General features: G+C 41.9%; 1 protein-coding gene across 5 annotated transcripts in view; it reads left to right on the top strand.

The window, feature by feature from the left end:
• Window positions 1-20372, top strand: part of DIS3L2 (DIS3 like 3'-5' exoribonuclease 2) — a 181692-nt gene that overhangs the window by 14270 nt on the left and 147050 nt on the right. For 2 of the 5 annotated variants that reach the window (XM_051781610.1, XM_051781611.1), the window contains exons 2-6: window positions 3192-3412; window positions 3966-4124; window positions 4425-4567; window positions 9440-9493; window positions 13625-13726. In XM_051781610.1, the coding sequence (XP_051637570.1) occupies window positions 4073-4124; window positions 4425-4567; window positions 9440-9493; window positions 13625-13726 (351 nt within the window). In that variant the 5' untranslated portion in view covers window positions 3192-3412; window positions 3966-4072. The remainder of the gene's footprint in view (window positions 1-3191; window positions 3413-3965; window positions 4125-4424; window positions 4568-9439; window positions 9494-13624; window positions 13727-20372) is intronic. The other 3 variants (XM_051781608.1, XM_051781612.1, XM_051781609.1) reach the window with 2 other exon arrangements.

Here is a 20372-nt window from a genome sequence, read left to right as displayed (position 1 = left end):
TTCTTCTCTGCTGGTAGTAATCAAAGAGATTGTCAGGTGCTAGAGGGCAGTTGGAATGTTTTATTTTTGGTAAATGAGATTGAGGGTCTTGGTTCTTTCTTATGTAAAGCAATATGCAAATTTTAATATAAAATTAAAGACCTTCCAGCCTTGCTAACTTCATGTTTAGTTGAACATTTCAGTTGATTTAGTTGACTATCTAGTTGATCAACTGACTAATAGATGTAAGTTTAATTAAATGCAGTACTTTTCAAAAGCTAAACTCTAGAGTGATTTTGTATAAATTATGTCAAAATAAGCTGATTTAAAACATCTAACCTCTCTCTTACTGTAAGCCAGATCAATTATTCTGGGAAGCTGCCTGTGTGCTTTTTTTTTTTTCATTCCCAAATAAGAAAAGATTAATAGGTACTTAAGTTTAAAGACCAAAATGTGCCATTGTGTGATGTCATTGTTGTGATGGAGATGAAGTGTGATGGTTTGGATTCCAGGTTGAGTTCCAGTGCTGTCCTTCCAGCGAGCTCAACCAGCTGCTGTTGGACTGGGCTCCTGGGTGGGAGCCAGCCCCCAGCTCCATCCTTTCTGCTCATTTTCCTGGTGCCCATGTTGAGAATAAAAGTGAGTCGCTCACTGTGGGCTGTTCTGAAAGCCCACAAATGCACCCACTTTACTTTCATGCCTCTCTTGCTGTGGAGGTGGGAGTTGTGTGTTTGTACTTCCCACAAGTGCTTCCCCTTGGCTGGTTTGAAGGGTTTCCCTGCTCTGTGAGTGGAATTGCTGGTCCTGTTTAGGTGTGTCACTCTGTCACCTTTGCAGGGAGCCTCCGTGCCTTATACAGATGTTGGGGTTGTTCCAACCCAAATCTCCCTCCAGAGGACTTCAAGTAATGAACAGTCAACCACCTTTCCTCAAATTGTTAGTCCTTTGTTATTTCCCACTGGAAATGGCAGAATACCTAGAAATCCCAAGCAAGTGTTGGCTGCATCCACAGAGAGCATCATCTGTGCAGCCAGATAAACATACCCAAGCATGTTGCATTTGCTGTGTGTTGTGAATGTTTGTGTCTTGCAGTAGAGTTGCTCTGTGTGCAAGCCTGAATGGTTCTGCACAGCAGACATTGCTGCTCTGTGATTGCTTCAAGTCTCCTGTGGATCAGCCAGTCTCAGCTCTCAGTCACTGCACTTTAGTCTCCCTTCTACTGAAATTATTTTTAATTTTTTATTATATTCATTTGCTTATTGATTTATTTAGCCTTTGATTATTTTAATGCCTGGATTGTGTTATTCCTTTGTGTGACATCTTGCCCTGAGATATTTTTTTCTATTTTACAAATCACACAACTATAACACCTGGTGCTAGAATAAAGTTTAACCAAGTTTGTGATAGTTATTTTAGAGAGGTTAGTCTCAATGTATCCTACGCTATCTATAGAGTAGTCAAGTTACAGTTTACTTTGTGAAATGATGTCTATTTATCCATTTGAATATTAATGCTGGGCAGCAGGGAGAGCAGGAAAACCCATCGTCAGAGGTATTTCTAACTTCCAGTTTTAAAGGACAGGTGCACTGCAGAAGCAAATATTGACTCCAGTTGAAACAGATGGTGACCTGTAGTTAGTTCTCTTTCTTTTAAAAGGAGAAATACAAGAAATTACAGTCATGCAGAATTTGATGTGTTCCAGTTGAATGCTAATTGTGACAGTTGTCTGTGGCTTTGTAACGGGGTGGTTTTGTTTTACCATAAATGGTGTGGCCAATGGGGTCAAATCCTTATTGAAGTGGCTGTGTGTAAACTGCCTTGCAGGCCAGCTGTGTCGAAGCAGTTTGTTCTTTTCAGTAAATTTTTAATTTGAGTTTGTGTCTGAGTCTGAGCAAATGAAAAATCCCACGAGAGCAAGCCCAAGGCTTAAGCGCTGGAAACATGCAAATTTCTCCCTGTGTGTCCACCTTTCATCACAGAAAGGTGCTTCTCCGCCCTTTGCTGTTGCTGTACATTATTTCTGGCTGTAGTGGCCCCAAATTTTTTGAACCAATGGCCACGCCAAGTGCTGGGACAACTCTGTTCTGCAGTGCCTATTTTTTTCTCTTTTCCCCCCTGCATTTTAGTTTTCTGCCTTTTTTGTTTTGTTTTGTTTCAGCTCCTCCTTAATTACATGTTAAGATTTAGCCTCCTTTTTATCCCAGGTTCTTTAATTCGTAGTAGTATTTTCTGTGACTCACTGTCATAGAAACGAGGGTTTTAGAGGACCTTACGAGCTCGTGTAATCCATTTCACTACCTCAAGGAAAAAACGACTCTTTTTAGACCAACTCTGGCAGACATCCTTCTCACCTATTTTTAAGAGCCTCCAACGAAGCTGACTGCATGACCTTTCAGGGTGATCAGCCTAGTGCCTGAATTATTTAATGGTGTTCCTAAAATCCCACCTGTTGCAGTTTAAGTCAGATTCCTTCACCAAAATGCCTCTAAAAACCCTATCCAGAGCAAACTGTGTTGCCAGTTCTCTAGACCATGCTTTTACTTTTGGTGTCTGTTTTTAAACTTAATAACTTGACTGTTAGGGCATTTGTAAATCAGTTCATTAGGCATTTGCAAATCAGTTGATTTTAGTTCCATCTCACCATGCGGTTCATGCACAGGTAGTGTTGCCTTGATCACATTGGTTGAAACCTAAATTTGGGGCTGTGCTCTTGCCATGTTACAGCTGCAACCTCCCTCAGTCTCCTCCCTGGAAGCACAGAGTGTGAAAAGCCTGATAGCGTAGAAAGAGGCCAAACTACTGTCACTGAACACAGAGGACCCCTCTTCATTTCAGCTTCCTGTTTGGAGACACCACTGTGACATGTAATCTTGTCCTGGGCTGGTCTGAGCTGGCACCTTGAGTTGTCCCTCTGCCTGTCTTGGTGTCTCCTCTCCCGAATTAGAAGGATCCCTCCCTCCTTCTGCTGATTTGTTTATTATTATATATATAAAAGTTACTGTTTGTCCGTCATTGGGTAAAATAGCAGTTTTATTGTACCATATTTTTAAAGATCTCTGCTTAAGCACAGCTTTTTAAACATTTTTTTGTCTCGCTGCTGTGAAGCAATCTGTGATTTCGTTTGGGAAGGACACCATAGGTAAAAAATTTGCCTTGTAACTTGGATAGCGCCATAGCAAATAAGTTGGCGTTGCACATTTTCTGACTTGCAGGTACAAGCTTGGACCCAGGGAGCGTAGCCAGGAGGGGCTGGAAGGCAAAGCTGTGATGACATGTTCAGTATCCAGGTGGAGGGCCAAGAGGGCAGCTGCGCGGCGCTGGGTTGCATTCCAATGTGCTGATCCGTGGAACAGCGTTGGCATACGCTTTGGAAGCTGCTGCTTGCTCTCCTGGCTGTAGGGAAGGGGCTGAGGTGATGGCAGGGAAGTAAGGGGTGAGTCTTTGCAGAATATTTTCGTATGATCTTGGCCTATTCTGAACAGGCTGGACATTGGGAGCCTTGGCACTCCTTTGTGGTACCCTGCTGCCTCTGGTAGCTCCAAAGTTAATTACTCCAGCGTGGGTTGTTAAGAATTTTTTTTTTCCTCCTCGATTCCTGAACTGCTTAATTAAGTTGTAGGGAAGTTATATTTTCTCACTACTTGGGGGCTTAATGGGGTGGAGGCTTTGGAAACAGTTTAACAATTTCACATTTTATGTGCTCTAATGAATTTCCCAGGATTTTGGAAGGGTTGTATCCAACTTTAGCATCGTAATTTCCAGAGTTTTATTTATGCTAAAATAAGTTAGTGGTGGATTATGAGGCCCAAAGAGCCAACAGATTACAAATGAACTAATGAAGACATTGTTTCTCTTGGATAAAGGGTATGACTCACGGTTGTGACTTGTACTGAAGTACTAGAGACCGTGAGCTTCACCAGGACCACAAGCTGGCACTGGGGCTCCCCTTCCCTCCCCTGTTATTTCAAACCTGTATTTGATTTCAGGTGCAGAAAAAAGAGGGTTTGCAAGGACCAGAAACAACTCTGAATCTGCAAGAACTCCCCAGAACTTCGATAGGAAGAGGCAACTCTCTGAATCGCAGACAGAAACAATGAACAATTCAGACAGCAGAGTAAATCCTAGACAACTGGGAACTCCCAGAGGTATTAAAGCAGAGTGTGTACACGCTTCAGGAATAAGCTGTCTTGAAGCCTGTGCTCAGCAATATTAAAAGATGGGCTGGGATGAATGCTGTTGACTTTAAAATGAGCTGTAAAAGACTGTTGATTATTGTAAAATATGATTATTCCAGGCTTTTCGGTGCTCTGAAGTCGGGTGCCAGTATTTCTAGGCAAACTGTTCTCAGAAATTCAACTCAGAATATTAAGCCTCTGTACAGCTGCTGTTAAGATGCACAGACATGTTTGGGGGTCAGGGTAACACTTCTGAATTTTTGTTTGCAGGAGGATCCTATGCTGCTGTCCCAACATCAGGTGACAGAAAGAATCTAAATAAACCCACTCGAGGGAGGAAGAAGAGTATATTTGAAGCCTACATGTCAAAGGAAGATGTTTCAGCGGGACTGAAAAGGGGAGAGCTAATTCAGGTGCCTGAAATGTCCGGTGTCCGTGCTTTTTGTGCCCTTGGCAGGATACTTCTTGCTGAAGTTTCTCACAGTTTGTGCTTCCTTTTGGAGCAGCAAAACCACAACCTCATTAGGCAGCAATTCTTTTCTGAAGAATATGAGGGTGGACCTGCTGTTAGTGTGGGTAGCTGGATCCCAGAAGGAGATTTGCATAAAGGCAGGCAGGGCTGAGATGGAGAAGGGGAAGGTGTCCTCAAACCACATTTGTAGTACAGTCCTCAACATGGTGTAATGTTCTCCAGGACACATCTGCCATCCCAGTGAGATCAGCCTGGCTGGGGAGAAAAGGCAGGTGGAAGTCATTGAGGGCACGACAGCCATGCTGAGGCATCATTTACCCAAACACACACCAGTGCATTGCCATTTAATTAGCATTGTAATGCTGATGAGGTTGTGATACTTACTTTCATCGATACAATGAAGTCGCAAATGACATCACCTCAAATTTCGTCTGATTTCTTGTTATATTTGTGTAGTAATTCTCATATAATAGTATAGTGGCACAATCTCTTGAAGTGTGATGAGGCTTTCATGTATAAGACTGCCTGATTCCATCCTGCAGAGCAATCTGATGTGCTCTTAACTTTCAGAAAAATAGCCCTGTGGCATATCCCTGCTGATGATCTGGGCTACTTGGACCTTAGGCCAGTGCCTTTTTAAAGACCATCATAGACATCTGCAATGGGAAGCAAATGACGAGGGAAGAAATGGGAGCCTCAAGTCGTGACTTCCCCCAGGGCTGCAGTGGCATCAACTAAAGCTTCTGCCTTACCTTCAGGAGAGTTTTTGGCACCAATTTTTGATAATACAGCCTGATAGCATTAAGTGCAGTGTGTGTAGCCTGCCTATGAGGTCAAGTACAGCTGCAGATGAGGCACATCCAGGCAATGACTGTCACCTGAGAATCCCACTGAGATGCTAAGTCCCAACGGACCTGTGATTGCATGATTTCTGGCAAAACAATCCCTAATTCTTGTAAATGCGTAGTGTCTACTTCAGGTCACGTGCTGCGTAACTGGAAGAGTCATACATGCTTTCTTAGGCTGTATCTGCTTTCCTTTCATTCAGTTCCACATCTCAGGCAAACAACTGAGACTGTAGAAGCTGGATTTAATTATTTAGAACTGAGTGTCAGATCATGGGCATCCCAGCTCAGTATTTCTCATCTTCAGCTCATTCATCCTTATGATCTTGTCAAGACCATTCGTCACTGCAACCTCAGCCAGGACAAGTGAGATCCTGAAAGCAACTCTAGTGAATGGACAAACATTCAGTGTTGTTCTGTACAATGGCAAGAGACACTGAACAAATACCTGCTGTGTTAATCCCCAAAAACAGGGTGTTGGTCTGGCATGGTAACCTGCAGAAAGGCTCCACAAGAGCCTGTGGAAGGGGAGATTCAGACCTATTGGTCTGGATCTGATGGTCTTGAGCAAACTGGAGCGCTCCCAGGCACAACTCTCTGAGCATGGGCTGTCCTCTGGAGCATCCTGAAAACACTGAATCTGCATGTATTTGTGTGAGAATCTGAGAGATCTCTTAGAGAAAAAAGAGCCTACCATGAACACTGAGACTTTTGCTGAACCCTGGCAACTAAATGTTCCTGAAAGCCCAACCCATGGAAACCACTGGCAGACGTGGAGAACGCTCAGAGTAAACATGAGTGCCATGAAGATTAAGTAGTCCTAGATCAGGAAGAATGAAAGGTTGTTTTATGGGTGCTGGTGTCTGTCAATAATACAAGTCTTAATGACTTCTGGTGCTGTATCTGACGTAACTCACTTTTTGATAAGTAGCACAGAGAAGTGCCCTGTGGATTCCTGGATTCATTTCGTCGTGCGACGTGTGCGGAAGTGTCCTTCCACAAGAAAGGGGCTCTGCGCTCAGGCGCTGAAGAGTGCGTAGAATTCCCACTTCCCTGCCCTTAAAACCGCAGGGAGCAAACACCAAGCGTATCAGGTTTGTTGGAATCACATTGGATGGTCTGAAGGCAAACAAGACGTAATTACGTAAGCACAGGATGATGGTTATACACAACAGATGAAATCGGGTTGTGTATTAAAGAGCATTGACCCAAAGGACCATAATCATCCTGTGAAGCATCAGCCAGAAATTCATGTCTGCTCCACGCCTCCAGTGTCTCCCAGACCCTCCCTGCAGGGCTGCCGGGATCAGGCGGAGCGAGAGTGTGCAGCACACAGAGAGGCAGAGCCTGCTTTGCTATTAAGAGGGTGTTTTTCCTTGGAAAGCTGCTGTTTTGTGGGTGTGAAGGATGGGGTTTCCCTAATTTTCATGAATTGTTTTTTTCAAAGGAGGCCTCGGTAGCAAGCAGATACTTGTGAACCCTACCCTTTTTTGGTGTTTTGTACATACAAATGGATCTAGGCAGATGTGTTATGATAGGTGTTATAAACTGCTTGATTTGGGATGCTGGAAGTTTAGTCTGAGTATCGCCTACCCTGGTTCAAGCAGAGCGGCCTGAGAAATCATGACCCTTTTGTGTGTCACTGGGGAAGCTCAATAAGGTTAGCAACTTTTTTTGGCAAGTATATACGAAGCTGACTTGAATCATCAGAAAGTGTTTTAGAAACCTTCCTGCAGACCTTCTTCTTCCCTTTCATAACAGAGGCCCTACTGACAGAAAAACACTGATAAATATAGCAGCTATTATTTGCAAACTATTGTAAAGTAGTACAACATTAGTGTGACATCATGAGACTCTGCAGCCAGATCCTCACCCCCTAATACACATATGAGAACAGTTGTTCGTTGCAGATGGGGAGAGTGACTGGTTCCAGATATGATATCACAGCGTGAAATGTACAACATTGTAAATAGGATTTTCATAGGCACAGATAATAGGGCCCATCTGCTTTCTAAGATAAATTTTGGGAGTTTCTTACTTAAAGGAAAGAGCTGAAGTATTTTAATGCTGCTTGACGTAAGAGTTCTAATGCCGATCGTAATTAGGTGGTGCATATAAAATGCAGGCAAACAGGCTGCACGGTAAGCGTGGTAACCCCGTGCGTGTGCTGGAGCTGGGCATCCATGTGCACGTCGCCGCTCTGGCGCCTTCCGGGCCATGGACACAAACCCTGATTTTTCACGCGCATGATGGGCATTTGCACCTGACTGATTGACAGCTGTCCCAAACTATTCAAGGGGATTCTGCAGAGGAACACAGGATATACCCTCATCTGCTTTGTGCTGGTGGGTAGATGGAAATTGTTTGACTCGTTGTCAAGCAGAGCAACCATCCCTTTCCAATTTTTCCTTTCTCTCTCTAGCAGCTTCCTTTAGTAACAGCTTATTGTTTTTGATGACTGATTCTGGGAAATAAGGGGAGAAAGGCAACCATTGAGAGTTTTCCATCGGTGGGTACCAGTGCTAGCAGAGGCTGATGACAGCAAGTCAGCTCTCGCTTTGCCCAAGCATAGAATATCCCCAGGGTTGCTCCCAGCAGGTTGTCTTTGTTTCCGTGCTGTTGTCCTGGGTTGTGACTGCCCTGGAACTTGTGTGCTCATTAGTACTAGTTATGTAAGGCCTAAAGTCAGATATTGCAGCAAAGTATTCAAATAATGCCTAAAGAGTACAGCATATATGCTGCTGGTGTTTCCAAACTAAGGGAAGTAAGTGCAATGGAAAACCTTCATAAATCTGCAGTCTTCTTCAAGGCAGCAAAATTTTCACGTGTAATCAGCTCTATTTTCATATTGTCTGATTGTTTCCTGGACTACATAAAAAAATTATTTGCTGCAGTAAATTTTTAAGGAAGCAATTCCTGTGAGATGTTCCTATGATTGCTTAACACAGAAGTGCAAACAGATGGACTCTGTTCGTATGATAAATTGGCCAATGTTACTTCAAATACGCAAGTGGAGAAATTTCTAAAGTTTCAGCCCAAAGCAGAAGCCTGTTGGAAGGCAGATACCTAGTTGTATTCCTGTAGGAATCAAATGCTGTCACTCTGAACTGCAGTCAGCTGAATCCCAATTGCCAGAACCCTCTTGGGATGAGAATGGCACTGCTGTGTAGCTTGTAAGGCCTTAGTTGGCTCTGCCTTTCTCTTGGATGGACCTGAGTGCAAGCAGCAAAACTGGTTGGTTTACTTTTGGAGGAATTTGATATGAATTTGTTGCAGGTGACTTGGGCTTTGAGTTGGCAGATAACGAAGCAGAAATAGATAGACCATGGAGTTTCAAATGTATTTAAGATAGTTTGACTTTAAGCGTGTTTAAACAGGATTTAATCCTGTAGACTTTAAGTGTTTGTTTTTGGAAAATCCTTTTGATTCTTTTTTGGTGATGTTCTTTATTATCACAGAGTTACTGCTGCTGTCTATTTGTAGAAACTGCCTAAGCAGCCAGAGCCCCATAAGACTGATACCTGCTGCCATGCAAGCTCAGCTTTTCCTCTTTCCTTGCGTCCTCCAAGATAAGCAAAACCAACATTCTCCTTTTCCAAGACAGAGCAAACCAAATTGTTTCTATTGTCCATTTGCTAGCGAAGTTGGTGGATGCTCAGCAGAAAATGTGTGAAGGGAACAGGAGGACTTGGATCCTCATTTCACCCAGTAGCAGCAACAACTAATGATTCAACATCTCCTCGACGACAGACTGCAGTAGATCAGCTTAGACCTATCATGAAACTGCCTTTTGGCTTGAAATTGCTTGGATGCTAAGTTGTCAAGACTTGAAATGTATAATGGAAATTTAGATGTATCTCTCATGTTTCACAGTAGATATATTACCCACAGCTCTCTAATTTAACTGGTGTTATATAAAATTAATAAGATTCAGGCATAATCTTTCTCCTTCTTTTATTTTTTTTTAGGGGCCCTTGAGAATAAATCCTAAGAAGTACCATGAAGCCTTCATTCCATCTCCAGTAAGTGTAATTTTATAATGCTTTAAAGTTCATAAGTAAAGGTGCATTAAGATAGGAGTTATGCTGTGCACAGAAGGTCACTCAGAGGTGAATGAGTTGGAATAAATGAACACGATCTGGATTTTCTTTTATATCAAATATTCCCAAACAAATCCTGCTTTTTTGTACCTCAAAGAAATATTCTCTTGTGCTGAAATTGGGGATACTGCTGGGTCCCACAGAGACCAGCTGAAGTCAGGTTTGAGGACCACCAGATAGTGTAATCAGAAACCCTTGGTTTATGACTGCAGAGGTTTTATAGATTTTCCACTGATTTAAGTTAATCTTCCCTAAACAAATATGCTCTCCGTTTTCGATCTGCTGCATGAGCTAATTTGAAAAGTCATTCCAGAAATAATATGCGTGATTCCTTTTCATGTGCCCGCTTTGGCATGAACTGTATCTTGGTTGGCTCGGGATATGCTTCTGTCACATGGGACTGGCTTGCACCTCTTCTCTTTTCTTTCCTTATTTTGACAGAAAGGAAGAGATCTTGCAATTTCAGGGCCTTCCAGTCGGAATGGTGACCTCACAGCTGGCACAGCCAAATCTTTTTATCTGGAACTGACTTGGTCAAAATGCTGCTGTCAATGAGAGAGAGTTTTATATTGAAATGTTTTGCTGATGTGGGGGAGAGAAGGCAGAGCCTGCCCTGAGACAGTGAAACACTGATTCTGTTGTCCCTGCTGCTGACAGCGCTATTGTTTTGGGGTTTGGATTTAAAGCCTTGAAATTCATGGCATTGTCTTTTCACGTTGTTGATTTGGGGTAATGTTTTGGAGCCCTCTTTGTTAGAGAAGGCTGGCATTACAGGGGTGGGGAAAGGCTGGGGGTGCACAAAATAGACTAAGATTAACTAGAAGAAGAAGTACAGACCAGTTGTCTGGTACATCAGTAGGGCAGCGCTCTGTGTGTAAGTAAAAGGAACTGTGATCCTTCATTTACAGGTGTCCTTGTAGATGTGGTAAGTGCAAGCTGTTAAATATATTCTCTGAAATTACAAAATGCAAGGTTAAAAGAGAAATCCAGCTACTCACAAGGGTTAATTTGGTGTGAGGCTTTATCCCTAATCACCCCTCTCATGTCCAGCTGCTGCCTTGTGCAGGAATACATATATTAATTAGGGTTAGCAGAGATCGTTATCTCAGCTGTCTTTGTACTCTTCTGTCCTTTATGGAGCTGAATACCAGAACCAGGAGAATCAACACCTGGATGAAGATGACTCTGGCTATTGTAGGCACAGTCCTTTAAGAGAGATGCTTTAGGAAGCTCATCCTTTGTATAACATGATTTGCCATAATGGAGGGTTTGCAGCCTTGGTGTTCTGCTGGACTTTCCATCATTGCCAGATGCTGCAAGAGCTGCAGCTGTGAAAAATCACCCTTTCTCTCCTGCTGTTGGCTAGGGCACTGTACCCCTTTCTCTTCAGCTATGACTTGGCCAGGGCTTCATGGAGTTCAAATGCAACAGCTGTTCATCTTCTGGCACCAGAAGTCCCAGTGTGTTTCTTGCTGCACCTGTGCTCTGTCTACTCATCTCATTATTGCATGAAGAGTTGAGGGGAAGGCCCAGGGCTTTTCTCTTGAAAGCTACCCAGGGAACAGACCCAAGCATTTAAATCTCTGCCTCCCATCTCATGTCTTCCCTGCACAGGGTAGTGTGGTTTGAAATGCCAGCATTGTCAGTGTGAAGGATGATACTGCCGAGCATGAGTGACAGAGTGACTGTAGCTCTGCTGTGCTTGTGAGAGACACTTCCAGAGCAGATGGAAGTACTGCAGATCTTCCTTTTAACAGAGAGGGATAGTGAGCACCACCAGTGATGTTCCCAGGTGGCCACAGAGCAGTGAAATAGTTTTGCTCCCTGGAGGGGGCTGCAGAAGTCTGAAGCTGTTGTGGCCAATACAGTGTATGCACCCCGGGGGCAGCTGAGACTTTGCAAGTGATTGTGTTCTGTTGACATTCAGTGCTGTTTTAATTGCATTAGTAATCTGAAGTGCCAGCTGTGCAAAGGAAAAAGTGGGATGCACAAACGTTCTTGGAAGTGCATAAGTTTGCCCAGCAATCGTGAGCCTGTAGCTCAAGATATAGTGATGTTTCCTTTTGGAGGGAGAACCAAAACTGATGGCAGTTTTCTGATTACAGCTTTGTTGCAGATATTGAAATTAACTACTCTAAAACAGGTGTGCATACACTTATGTAAGTGTGTGTGTATATATAGTTTGGAATGAGAGTGACTGGCTGCAAAGACAAGACTCTTGCAGAGTGTGGAGATGCAGCTTTAACTAAGTGGTGTGACACATCAGGCACCTTTACAGAGAGTGGAAGAAAAGGTCTGCTTGGTGTTTTCTTGGACACAGGAGAGAAGGAAAAAAAACCTGTAGAACAAACAAATTTTTGTGAATGCCAGCCTGTGTCCTGCAGCACAGAGCAACTACAGTTACAGACAAAAAAACCTCAAAAAAAACCAAAACAAAAATTTACTTTTAAAAGTGACTTTGAACTTTTCATTTTTATGTATGTGGTGAATTTAGGTAAAGAGTTGGGGCTGAAGGGAAAGAGTGGGGAGAAATAAGGAATAAGACCATGTGTAAAAAATCTGGCTTTTTGAAAAGAACGGTTTCCAATTTGAATTATGTTGGTCCAAGAGGCTTTGCAATTTTTCTGCATCTTGTCATGGGAGGCAGCTTTCACACAGCTGTTGAGCTGCTGCTGCTTTTCTTTCTAAGAGTAATTTGGTCTCTTGGAGGATGGCCTTGGTTTCACATCATGGCAGGGTTCTTCCTTTTATTGTTTTGGTATCTAAGCAGAGTAAGATACTCATGTGATATTAGGACTTCATGTTTTCAGGTTGTAAAAGAAGTTTTTCTTGGAGACAGAGCATGCTGGTAGTTCTGATTGGATTTACTCATGCATGTGAGACTCAGAAGTGTGTATCTGAGAAGTGACTGAAGTTGTGAATCTGAATTCTCGTGAGGCCGGTTTTTTCATTGAAAGGCAATGAAATACTAATCTAAAGAAACATCCTCCTTTCTTGTATCTCAAAACTATGCAAAGAAAACTCTCCTTAGAAAAACTATGTTAACTGCTCATATTGATACTAAAAGCTCACAGTTTGACGTGTTCATGGCACTGTAAGCAGACACATGGAATTCTTCATGTACTGAATTATGGGAAAACAGAAATTAAAGCAGCGAGAGCCCTGTCAATAATAATAATAAAAAAGGGACAAAACTGGCAGTCCTTTAAAAGCTAAAATGTTTGTGTTGACATCTTCAGGAAACTTTATTCACCCCATGAAGAAAATCTTTCAAACCAAATTTAGATTAACTGAATACCAAACATGTCTGGGATGAATAATCAAAGTGCATGCAATTAGTAGAGGCTCTTGTGCAAGGATGTTAACCCAGTGCATCCAGAGAAGGTGTCCTAACATGTCTGTTACAGTAAAAGATCTCCTGGCTTGCAGTTGGCATCTGTAATCATCATTATTTGGAATGTCTTCTAACATTAGTTGTGCCAAATGCAGAATATATGATGTTAACTCATTTGAAAAGCAAGAGACTTCATCCCCAGCTACAATCCAAGCCACCTTCACAGAGTGACCTGCTGATCCAGGAGCTTCATATCCTTGCTTTCTCACCTCACCAGGAGAGTAGCAGGAGCTCTGCATGGAGCACTTTGCAGAGACTGTCCTGTAAACATGTTCTGAACACTGGCTTTGAGTGCTTGAGGTGGGAAATTAATGTGTCAAGAGCTGTGACTGCAGAAAACTCTCTCCCCATTCCTAAGAGTAACTGTAGAGGAACAGAGCAGAGCTTGCAGATGACACATCTTGAAGGCTTGGCTCTGCCTTGAGTAAATAGTGTGGAACTGCTGTACTGGCACATCCATATGAAGGATTTCTTCTGTTTGCTGAAAGATATTGTATGTTGAAGGACATGTGGTGAATCCATTTAATTCCTGTGCTCAACTGGAGGATGTTTACCTCACCAGGCTGTGTGTCTTTTTTGATGGCAGTGTTTTAAACCTCATAACAACTGTAATTTAATATGTTTTGGTCTGGCACTTATTTTTCTTCCTCTTTGACTAGGATGGAACTCGCGATATCTTTATTGATGGAGTGGTTGCTCGCAACAGAGCCCTGAATGGTGACATCGTGGTAGTGAAACTGCTTCCCAAGGATCAGTGGAAGGTCAGTTCAGTATATTTTTTCTGTGATTTGAGAGAAAGAACTTATTACTATTTTCATCACTAAACTTTAGGGCTTGAGACAGAGAATAGAGAATTTCCTGCAGATCAGTTATTTGCAGTTTATGCTGCTGTGGATTAAAAGATTTTATCCATTACGAGTGTTGAAACCTCACTCTTTGCATGGAATGGCCTTCTTTATCGCTGTATGAAAGTCTGATGACAAGGCTGGTCCAAAGCTCAGTTGTCAGAGGTGACTTCTGGTATCTGTTCTTTAGCTGTCTTCGTGCTGTGGCTTTGGATATCTCTGTGTAGGTGTTTGCAATTGCTCATGTATTTGCAAGTGTTGTTCACAAAGCTTTAGTAATGATTAACTCTCTCTAATTTGTGGGTCCTCAATCCATGGGAAGCTTATTTTGTCACAGCTCCAGATTTTGTGGTAATACCCTTCTTTACATGAATGAAGCATGTGTGAAATGACTGGAGCAATGCAAATGTGGGACAACCGCTTTTCATGTCTGAGAATTTCACTAAGATCACTCTGGACTTTTTTTTTCTTTCACTGGTCAAACTCAAAGTCCTTTCAAACATCTGGATAATTTGACTATGTTTGCAGGTTTATCTTTTAACACCACTATGCGAGGGAAGTTCTTGCTCCTTTTCTCTTGTTGCTGGGAGCTGTAAGCTACAGTTAGCAATTTTAACATAGGTTTTCACACATAAGCATGACAGGACCACCACAAATTGTTTTCCAAACATGGTTTTTAACCTCTTTTTGAGAGTTTAAAGACTATTTATCTTCTGGACAAAAGTTATAGTAAAGATGATTCCAGCAGGGTGGGGACTGATCTGAACTGCCCTGGCCTGGTGCTTTTTAATCAGTCCAGCTACTTTCTCCGCCTGTCTTTGTTTGAAGTTACATGTTTTTAGGCTTGCAAATGCAAGGTCTTCAGTCTGGTCATTTGCTGAACTTTCCACCTACTTTGTTTAAATCTGGTAACAATTGAAGTGTTGTTTCAAATCACTTTAGAACTTGTCTATTCCTTTTAAGTATTCAAAAAATGAGTAAATTACCTGAGTATTTATTGATACATGTAAATGCAAAACTAGCTTGTACAAAAGGCAATCATAAGTGGGATCCAAAATATCACAGGTGTATCCATATGCAAATACAGGAAAGAGATCTGCTGTAATCTGTGTAACCTCTGGGAATGAGCTTTGAGGGTCAAAGCAAAATTTCTCTGATAGCTATTCAAGACTTCAAATCAGAGTTCACTAAAACTGTGTTGATAGCTATATGTTTTGATCACCAAATCCATATACATAAATTATCTTTTGTGTTAAACCTTTTCATTTAGTTGGAAAAATCGAATAGTTTGGATGCTTAGATCCTTTGCCAGGACCTGCCACCACAAGAGCTTCTTTGTAAACTTGATAGAGGTTGCCTGAGCTGGAAGCTTTGTCTGTAGTTTTCCATTTATATCTGTCTCTAAATAAAGATAACACCTCTCTCTTGTATCCTCATATCTTCGTATGTGCAACAGTAATGATATTTTATGAATACAAGAGAAAGGGTTCAGAATGTTATCCCTGTCCTGGGAAAATGCTGGAATAAAAAGAACTGGTGGAGAGCTGGTATCTGACTGCAAGGAGGCAATTCAGAAGACTTGAGTGTTTTGTAATATGATTGTGATTCTTCTGTGGTGAATTTAACCTTGCCAAATGAAGTAGCTGGAACATGCCAGTTATGTTTTTCAGCCACACAGGTGCTGCCCTATGTAGTCTCATTCTTTGTTTCTTGCCATCAGCAACTCAGTCAGCGATGACATCCCTTTTCCCCTGCTCCCTGAATCTCTTGCTATGTGCTCATGTTTGTATTAGTTCTTTGGGAAGGATGCCACTAAGTTGCACTGAAAGATAACTGCATTCTGCCAAGTAATTCATACTGATTAATGATAAACTGTCTCAACCTATTTTAGGTTTTTCCATTTGTTTAGTCTCATGCTGCTGCAAAACTGCCACATAGGTGTCTCGAGGGTTTTCTCCTTCCCATTGGGCCTTTGGAACAAGCTGAAGAGCTTCTATCATTTCTTTGAAAAATGTAAATCAGATATATGGTATAACTCATGCTCTCAAAGGAGACTTTAGAGTCTCTGTATATATTGGTTTGTTAGGATTGAGATGTGTGTGCTGATTATTTTTATGGCTCACTATTCCTAACACTTTACCCTGTGCTCCCCCGAAAACTGAGCTGGGTTTTTTTACAAGATAAGGTTGTTGGTTCAGTGGCGTGGTGAGTTTGTGCCTTCTGAGTTTCGAGCACCCTGGATGGCCTCTGGGTGCTTTGGGGGAGGATCTTCCCATTGCTAGTGCAGGTGGTTCCTGTCATGGACCTTTCCCTGCAGTCACAGTGTAATTCTGCATCCCAGTTATGGCAGGTCTTAGCTGGCACCTCAGTTCAATTTATGTGTGTAAATGGGAGGAAGAGGGAAAACCTGTGACTGGTAACAAACTGGGATTGGGAAGTCTGTGTGTTTGGTTGAGTTGTTGAGCAAATTAGGAGCTGCCCTGTCCCCAGTGAATCAATTATTGCAGGTGAGGTACCTGTGAGAAAAAACTCCACCAACTGGAGAGCAGTTTCTTCAGGGATACACTGTGTTCCACTGATTCTGTAGTGGTGATACCTTACACACAGGTATAAATGCCACAGTGAAATGTAAGGGGATGGTGAAATACTCTGGGTGCATGGTTATACTTCATGTAATACTTTCTTGAGAGGGACAGCAATATTTTCTTCCTCCAGCCTTCCACTTCTTGGCTCAGTGGTGGGAAATTTATCAGGCTTGAATTTCTCAACATCATGTCCTTCCCAGCGTGTGCATCAATTGCTTGGATGAGCTACTGTGGTCCTCCCTGTGCTAATTCTGTCTGGTCTTAAAGCTCTGTTTGTTCATCTGTCCGCTGGGAGAGCTGCGTGCTGTTCAGCAATGATCAGCTTGTCAGTTCATATTTCTCTGCTTACTATTAGTCCTGATCAAGAGCCAACAATTTCAGTGTGGCACCACCGACTTGAAGGAGAGATATTTGTTATCCCTGGAATTTGTTATCTTGCTCTCCTGAAGAAGGTGGCCGTCGGCTTCCTGCCAGGGTTGAGCGATGTGCGTTGCGGTGACCGCATTTGGAGGCTGTATTTCAGAAGTTCCTCTCCTGTCCTCTTGTGTTACATCTTGGGAATATTGAGGTGCTATGGTAACTTTCAAATATTTAGCTTTTGCAAAGTAAGGTATTTGACTTAGACTGTTTTTCCAGGTACTTAACCTACTCTTAGCGGATGAAGTCAGAGTATCGTTGCAGTGAGCTACACTGGCTCCTTACTTCAAGCTGTAGCCCTTCCCTGAGTCTGTGCCTTTATCTTCTGGAAGAATGTCACGATAAAAGATAGCCAGTGACAGAGGATTTACCTCAGTCCTTGTCAATTATTCTGATAAAGAAGAAAAATGGTGCTTTATTTCTGATTTGCACTGCTTTATCTTCCACCCGTGGGTTCTTATTATATTTTATGGAGTTGTGCTTACATCAATTTCAGAAGCTTCAATTATACAGTGGGATAATTACTGGAAGGCAAAAAAAATGTTGATATGATGATTACAGCAGTATTTCTCAGGCTCATCAAGGAGGGAAGCAGCATGTCAGTATAGAGGATAAACCTAACCCATCTTTCCTCACAGGCTCTTTTTGCTCTTTTACCGCCTGCTTAATTGCCAGACAGAATTTGTTTAATTTCAGGTATCTGTTTTGGTTTTTCTTGCAAGATGTAATTTCTTTGGTGGAAGGAAATAGCATAATAAGTCATTTGATATCACTTGGGGCTTGGATTCCTGGCCCAATCCCTGGTGCTTTTAGAGTAGTAGTTTATAACGTGGAATGTTTTTCATGACAACCGTCTCATGCATTGCACGCTATGGCTGCAATTTTAGAGTCTTAGTCTGAAAATAGTACCCAGACTAGGACTTTGTGCTGCCCAAAACTTCCTCAGAAGAATTCTGGGGTCTAACCCCCTAATGCCTGCTACATTATGCCAGGAAGGTCTCCAGTTCTACATAAATATACTGTATATGTAGATAAAATAATAACAGGTTAACCTGCCGGTTTCTCAGAAAGCAGTGCAACTCAGTGCCTGCAAGTGGTATCTTTTGTTGTTGTTTCATGAAACATTTCTTTCTCAGCTTAAAGTACTTCTTTGCACAATTGGCAGTTTTTCTGAGCTTGTCAGAAGGTCTCTAAGGCCAAGGATGTAGAACTGTTCATTTACGTACAGTGTGTGTTGCTGGATAATGGGATAATGGGTCCAGCATTTTAGTCATGAGGTGTCCAAAAGTGATAGAAAATAGTAATTCTTCATAGCTTATGAAAGCACATGTTCTGTTCAACACTGAGCTGTCAGGTGCAATACAGTGCAGCAGGAGATCTTCAAGCCTCTTCTGAGCCATACATCAGAGATAAATATTTAAACACTTTCTGTACAGAAGACATAAAGTGCAATTCACTTTTCCCAGCTGTGACTCTTGTTGGCATAAGTACAAACAAATGCAGAGAAGGAACAATTTGATTCAAGCAGTCATCACAAATATCACCGTGTATAGTTTGAACAGAGCTACGTATCCTGGCAAGTCACTGCCTCCAACTGTTGGTGAAAACTTATGAAGCATTAGTTGTCCAGAGGGGATGCTAGCTTTGGATTTGCCCTGCTGAATAATAATTCATTTCAACCAAATTCTTCTGCGAGTCAGTTTCTTCTGAAAATCTCACAGCTAATATAAGGATAACAGTAACTCAGGAGGAGATGGGGTTCTTAGAGGGTTATCACAGCAATACTGTTGGAGTCTAACAATCAAGAATGTTGTTTGGAAACATTACATTCATAATAATAAAAAAAAAGTTCTGGAGAAGTCATTATTGAAATAGTAAGTGTTCTGGCACGCTGAAAACGTTCAAGTGTAATTCATGATATTCAGGAGTAAAGTGGGAAGCCTAAGAAGCCAGCTAGGAAGACGTCCAGAAAAGCAGGGCTCTAGCAAATCTGAAAGGTTGATGGATGCTGTAGAGAGGAAGGGTAGTTGTTTTGGGTTTTTATTTGTTTTGCTGTAGGCTTTACAGTGAGGGCTGTAAGTTGATGGTCACACACATGTGCATGCATAGCCCTCCCCATCTTGGCAAATCCCCAAACCACAAATTGGTGGAATCTGGAAAAGCTTCGTTACATGCTTACTTTCTAATTGTGCCATTCTTTGGATGGCCACATGTTGTTCCACACTGCTGGGCCTGATGGGCCTTCGCTGTGAGCTGGCATGGCTTTTTCCAGGCTTTGCTTAGCTCCAAACTGACTGGGTATGGAGTAGCAACGCAGTAAATTGATAACAAAAAAGCTGAGAAAATAGGAAGCGTTGCCCACTGAGACACATGTGCCATTACATCTGCTCTTCTTGCAGATGCCATTACTACATTTTGTTAATCAAATATCACTTGAAGTGAACCAACCAACATCTTAACACAGAGAATTTTAACAGCAAGCCCTGGCATGCTTTTTATGCTGTATAATGATATAATTACTGTAATGATCTGGGTTGTGTGAGATTGCCGTGACCCAGTGCTGCGTTCAGCCCTTGCCTCCCCCTGCATCTGTAAAATAAGGAGGCAGAAATACCAGCTTTTTGGATGTTGCAAGCAACCTTACTTTCCTGAGAAGGGCCTTTCCTGTCAATACCTGCCTCTCTCTCTCTGATGGTAAAACCAAAACCAGGATCCCAAATAATAAAATCACAACAAATGTACAGTACAGAGTTTTTGAACAATCTGTTGTCCTTTTTATTCTTTCTCCTTCTGTGCTGGTTAAGAGTGATATTAAAAGGCAAATAGTTTAGTTGGGTAGGAAGGCAAACTTCTTTTTATTGAGTGCCTGCATCCTGTCCCACCAGTGCAGAGTCATATTGCAGCTGTGGTTTGGCTGCACAGACACAGAATGAGATAAAAACGTTACTCTTAGGTGAACAATCAAGCATTAAATAATCATTCATTACATGTTGTCAGTTGTTATATCCCCAGTGAAATTAAGGCAGATAAGCCCCTTGTGATGGGGGTGATTTCAGGCTGTGTGAGATACCACTAAATTTCAGTGTCTGTTTCTGAAAGGGCTTCATCTTGCATGGAAGGAAATGCTCTTGGGGCATCTGATCTTACTTTAAAAAAGGAGTCAAGCCAACATTTAATACCTGATCTCTGCTCCTGCTCACTTCTTTTTTCTTGGTCTTATAAATATAATCTAGTACAGCAAATTGTTTCCTTTAACAACTAACCTTTCTTCAAGTGATTGTTTTAAACTCTGTTCTTCCAAGTCTTCTGTAAATATGCACACATCACAGTAGATTATTCTTAATCCAATCTCTTATATAACCACTATCATTTTGGGCTTTTCTTAGTTCTTGGTTCCTGTGGAATTAGTATTTCTTAGAACTGTTTGTTTTTTGCCAGTTTGGAGACTTATTTGGTGATATCACATGAGTATTTGGAGCCTGCACCTTATAAAAGTCAGGATACCTGTTGTTGTGATGGGATTGATTTTTGGAATGTCACGCACATTAAACTCACTTAAC

This window comes from Manacus candei, unplaced genomic scaffold (genome assembly GCF_025592945.1).
Source record: "Manacus candei isolate 608988 ecotype Guabito, Panama unplaced genomic scaffold, ASM2559294v1 h1tg000015l, whole genome shotgun sequence".
Taxonomy (NCBI): domain Eukaryota; kingdom Metazoa; phylum Chordata; class Aves; order Passeriformes; family Pipridae; genus Manacus; species Manacus candei.
This window is presented reverse-complemented; position numbering and strand designations above follow the sequence as displayed.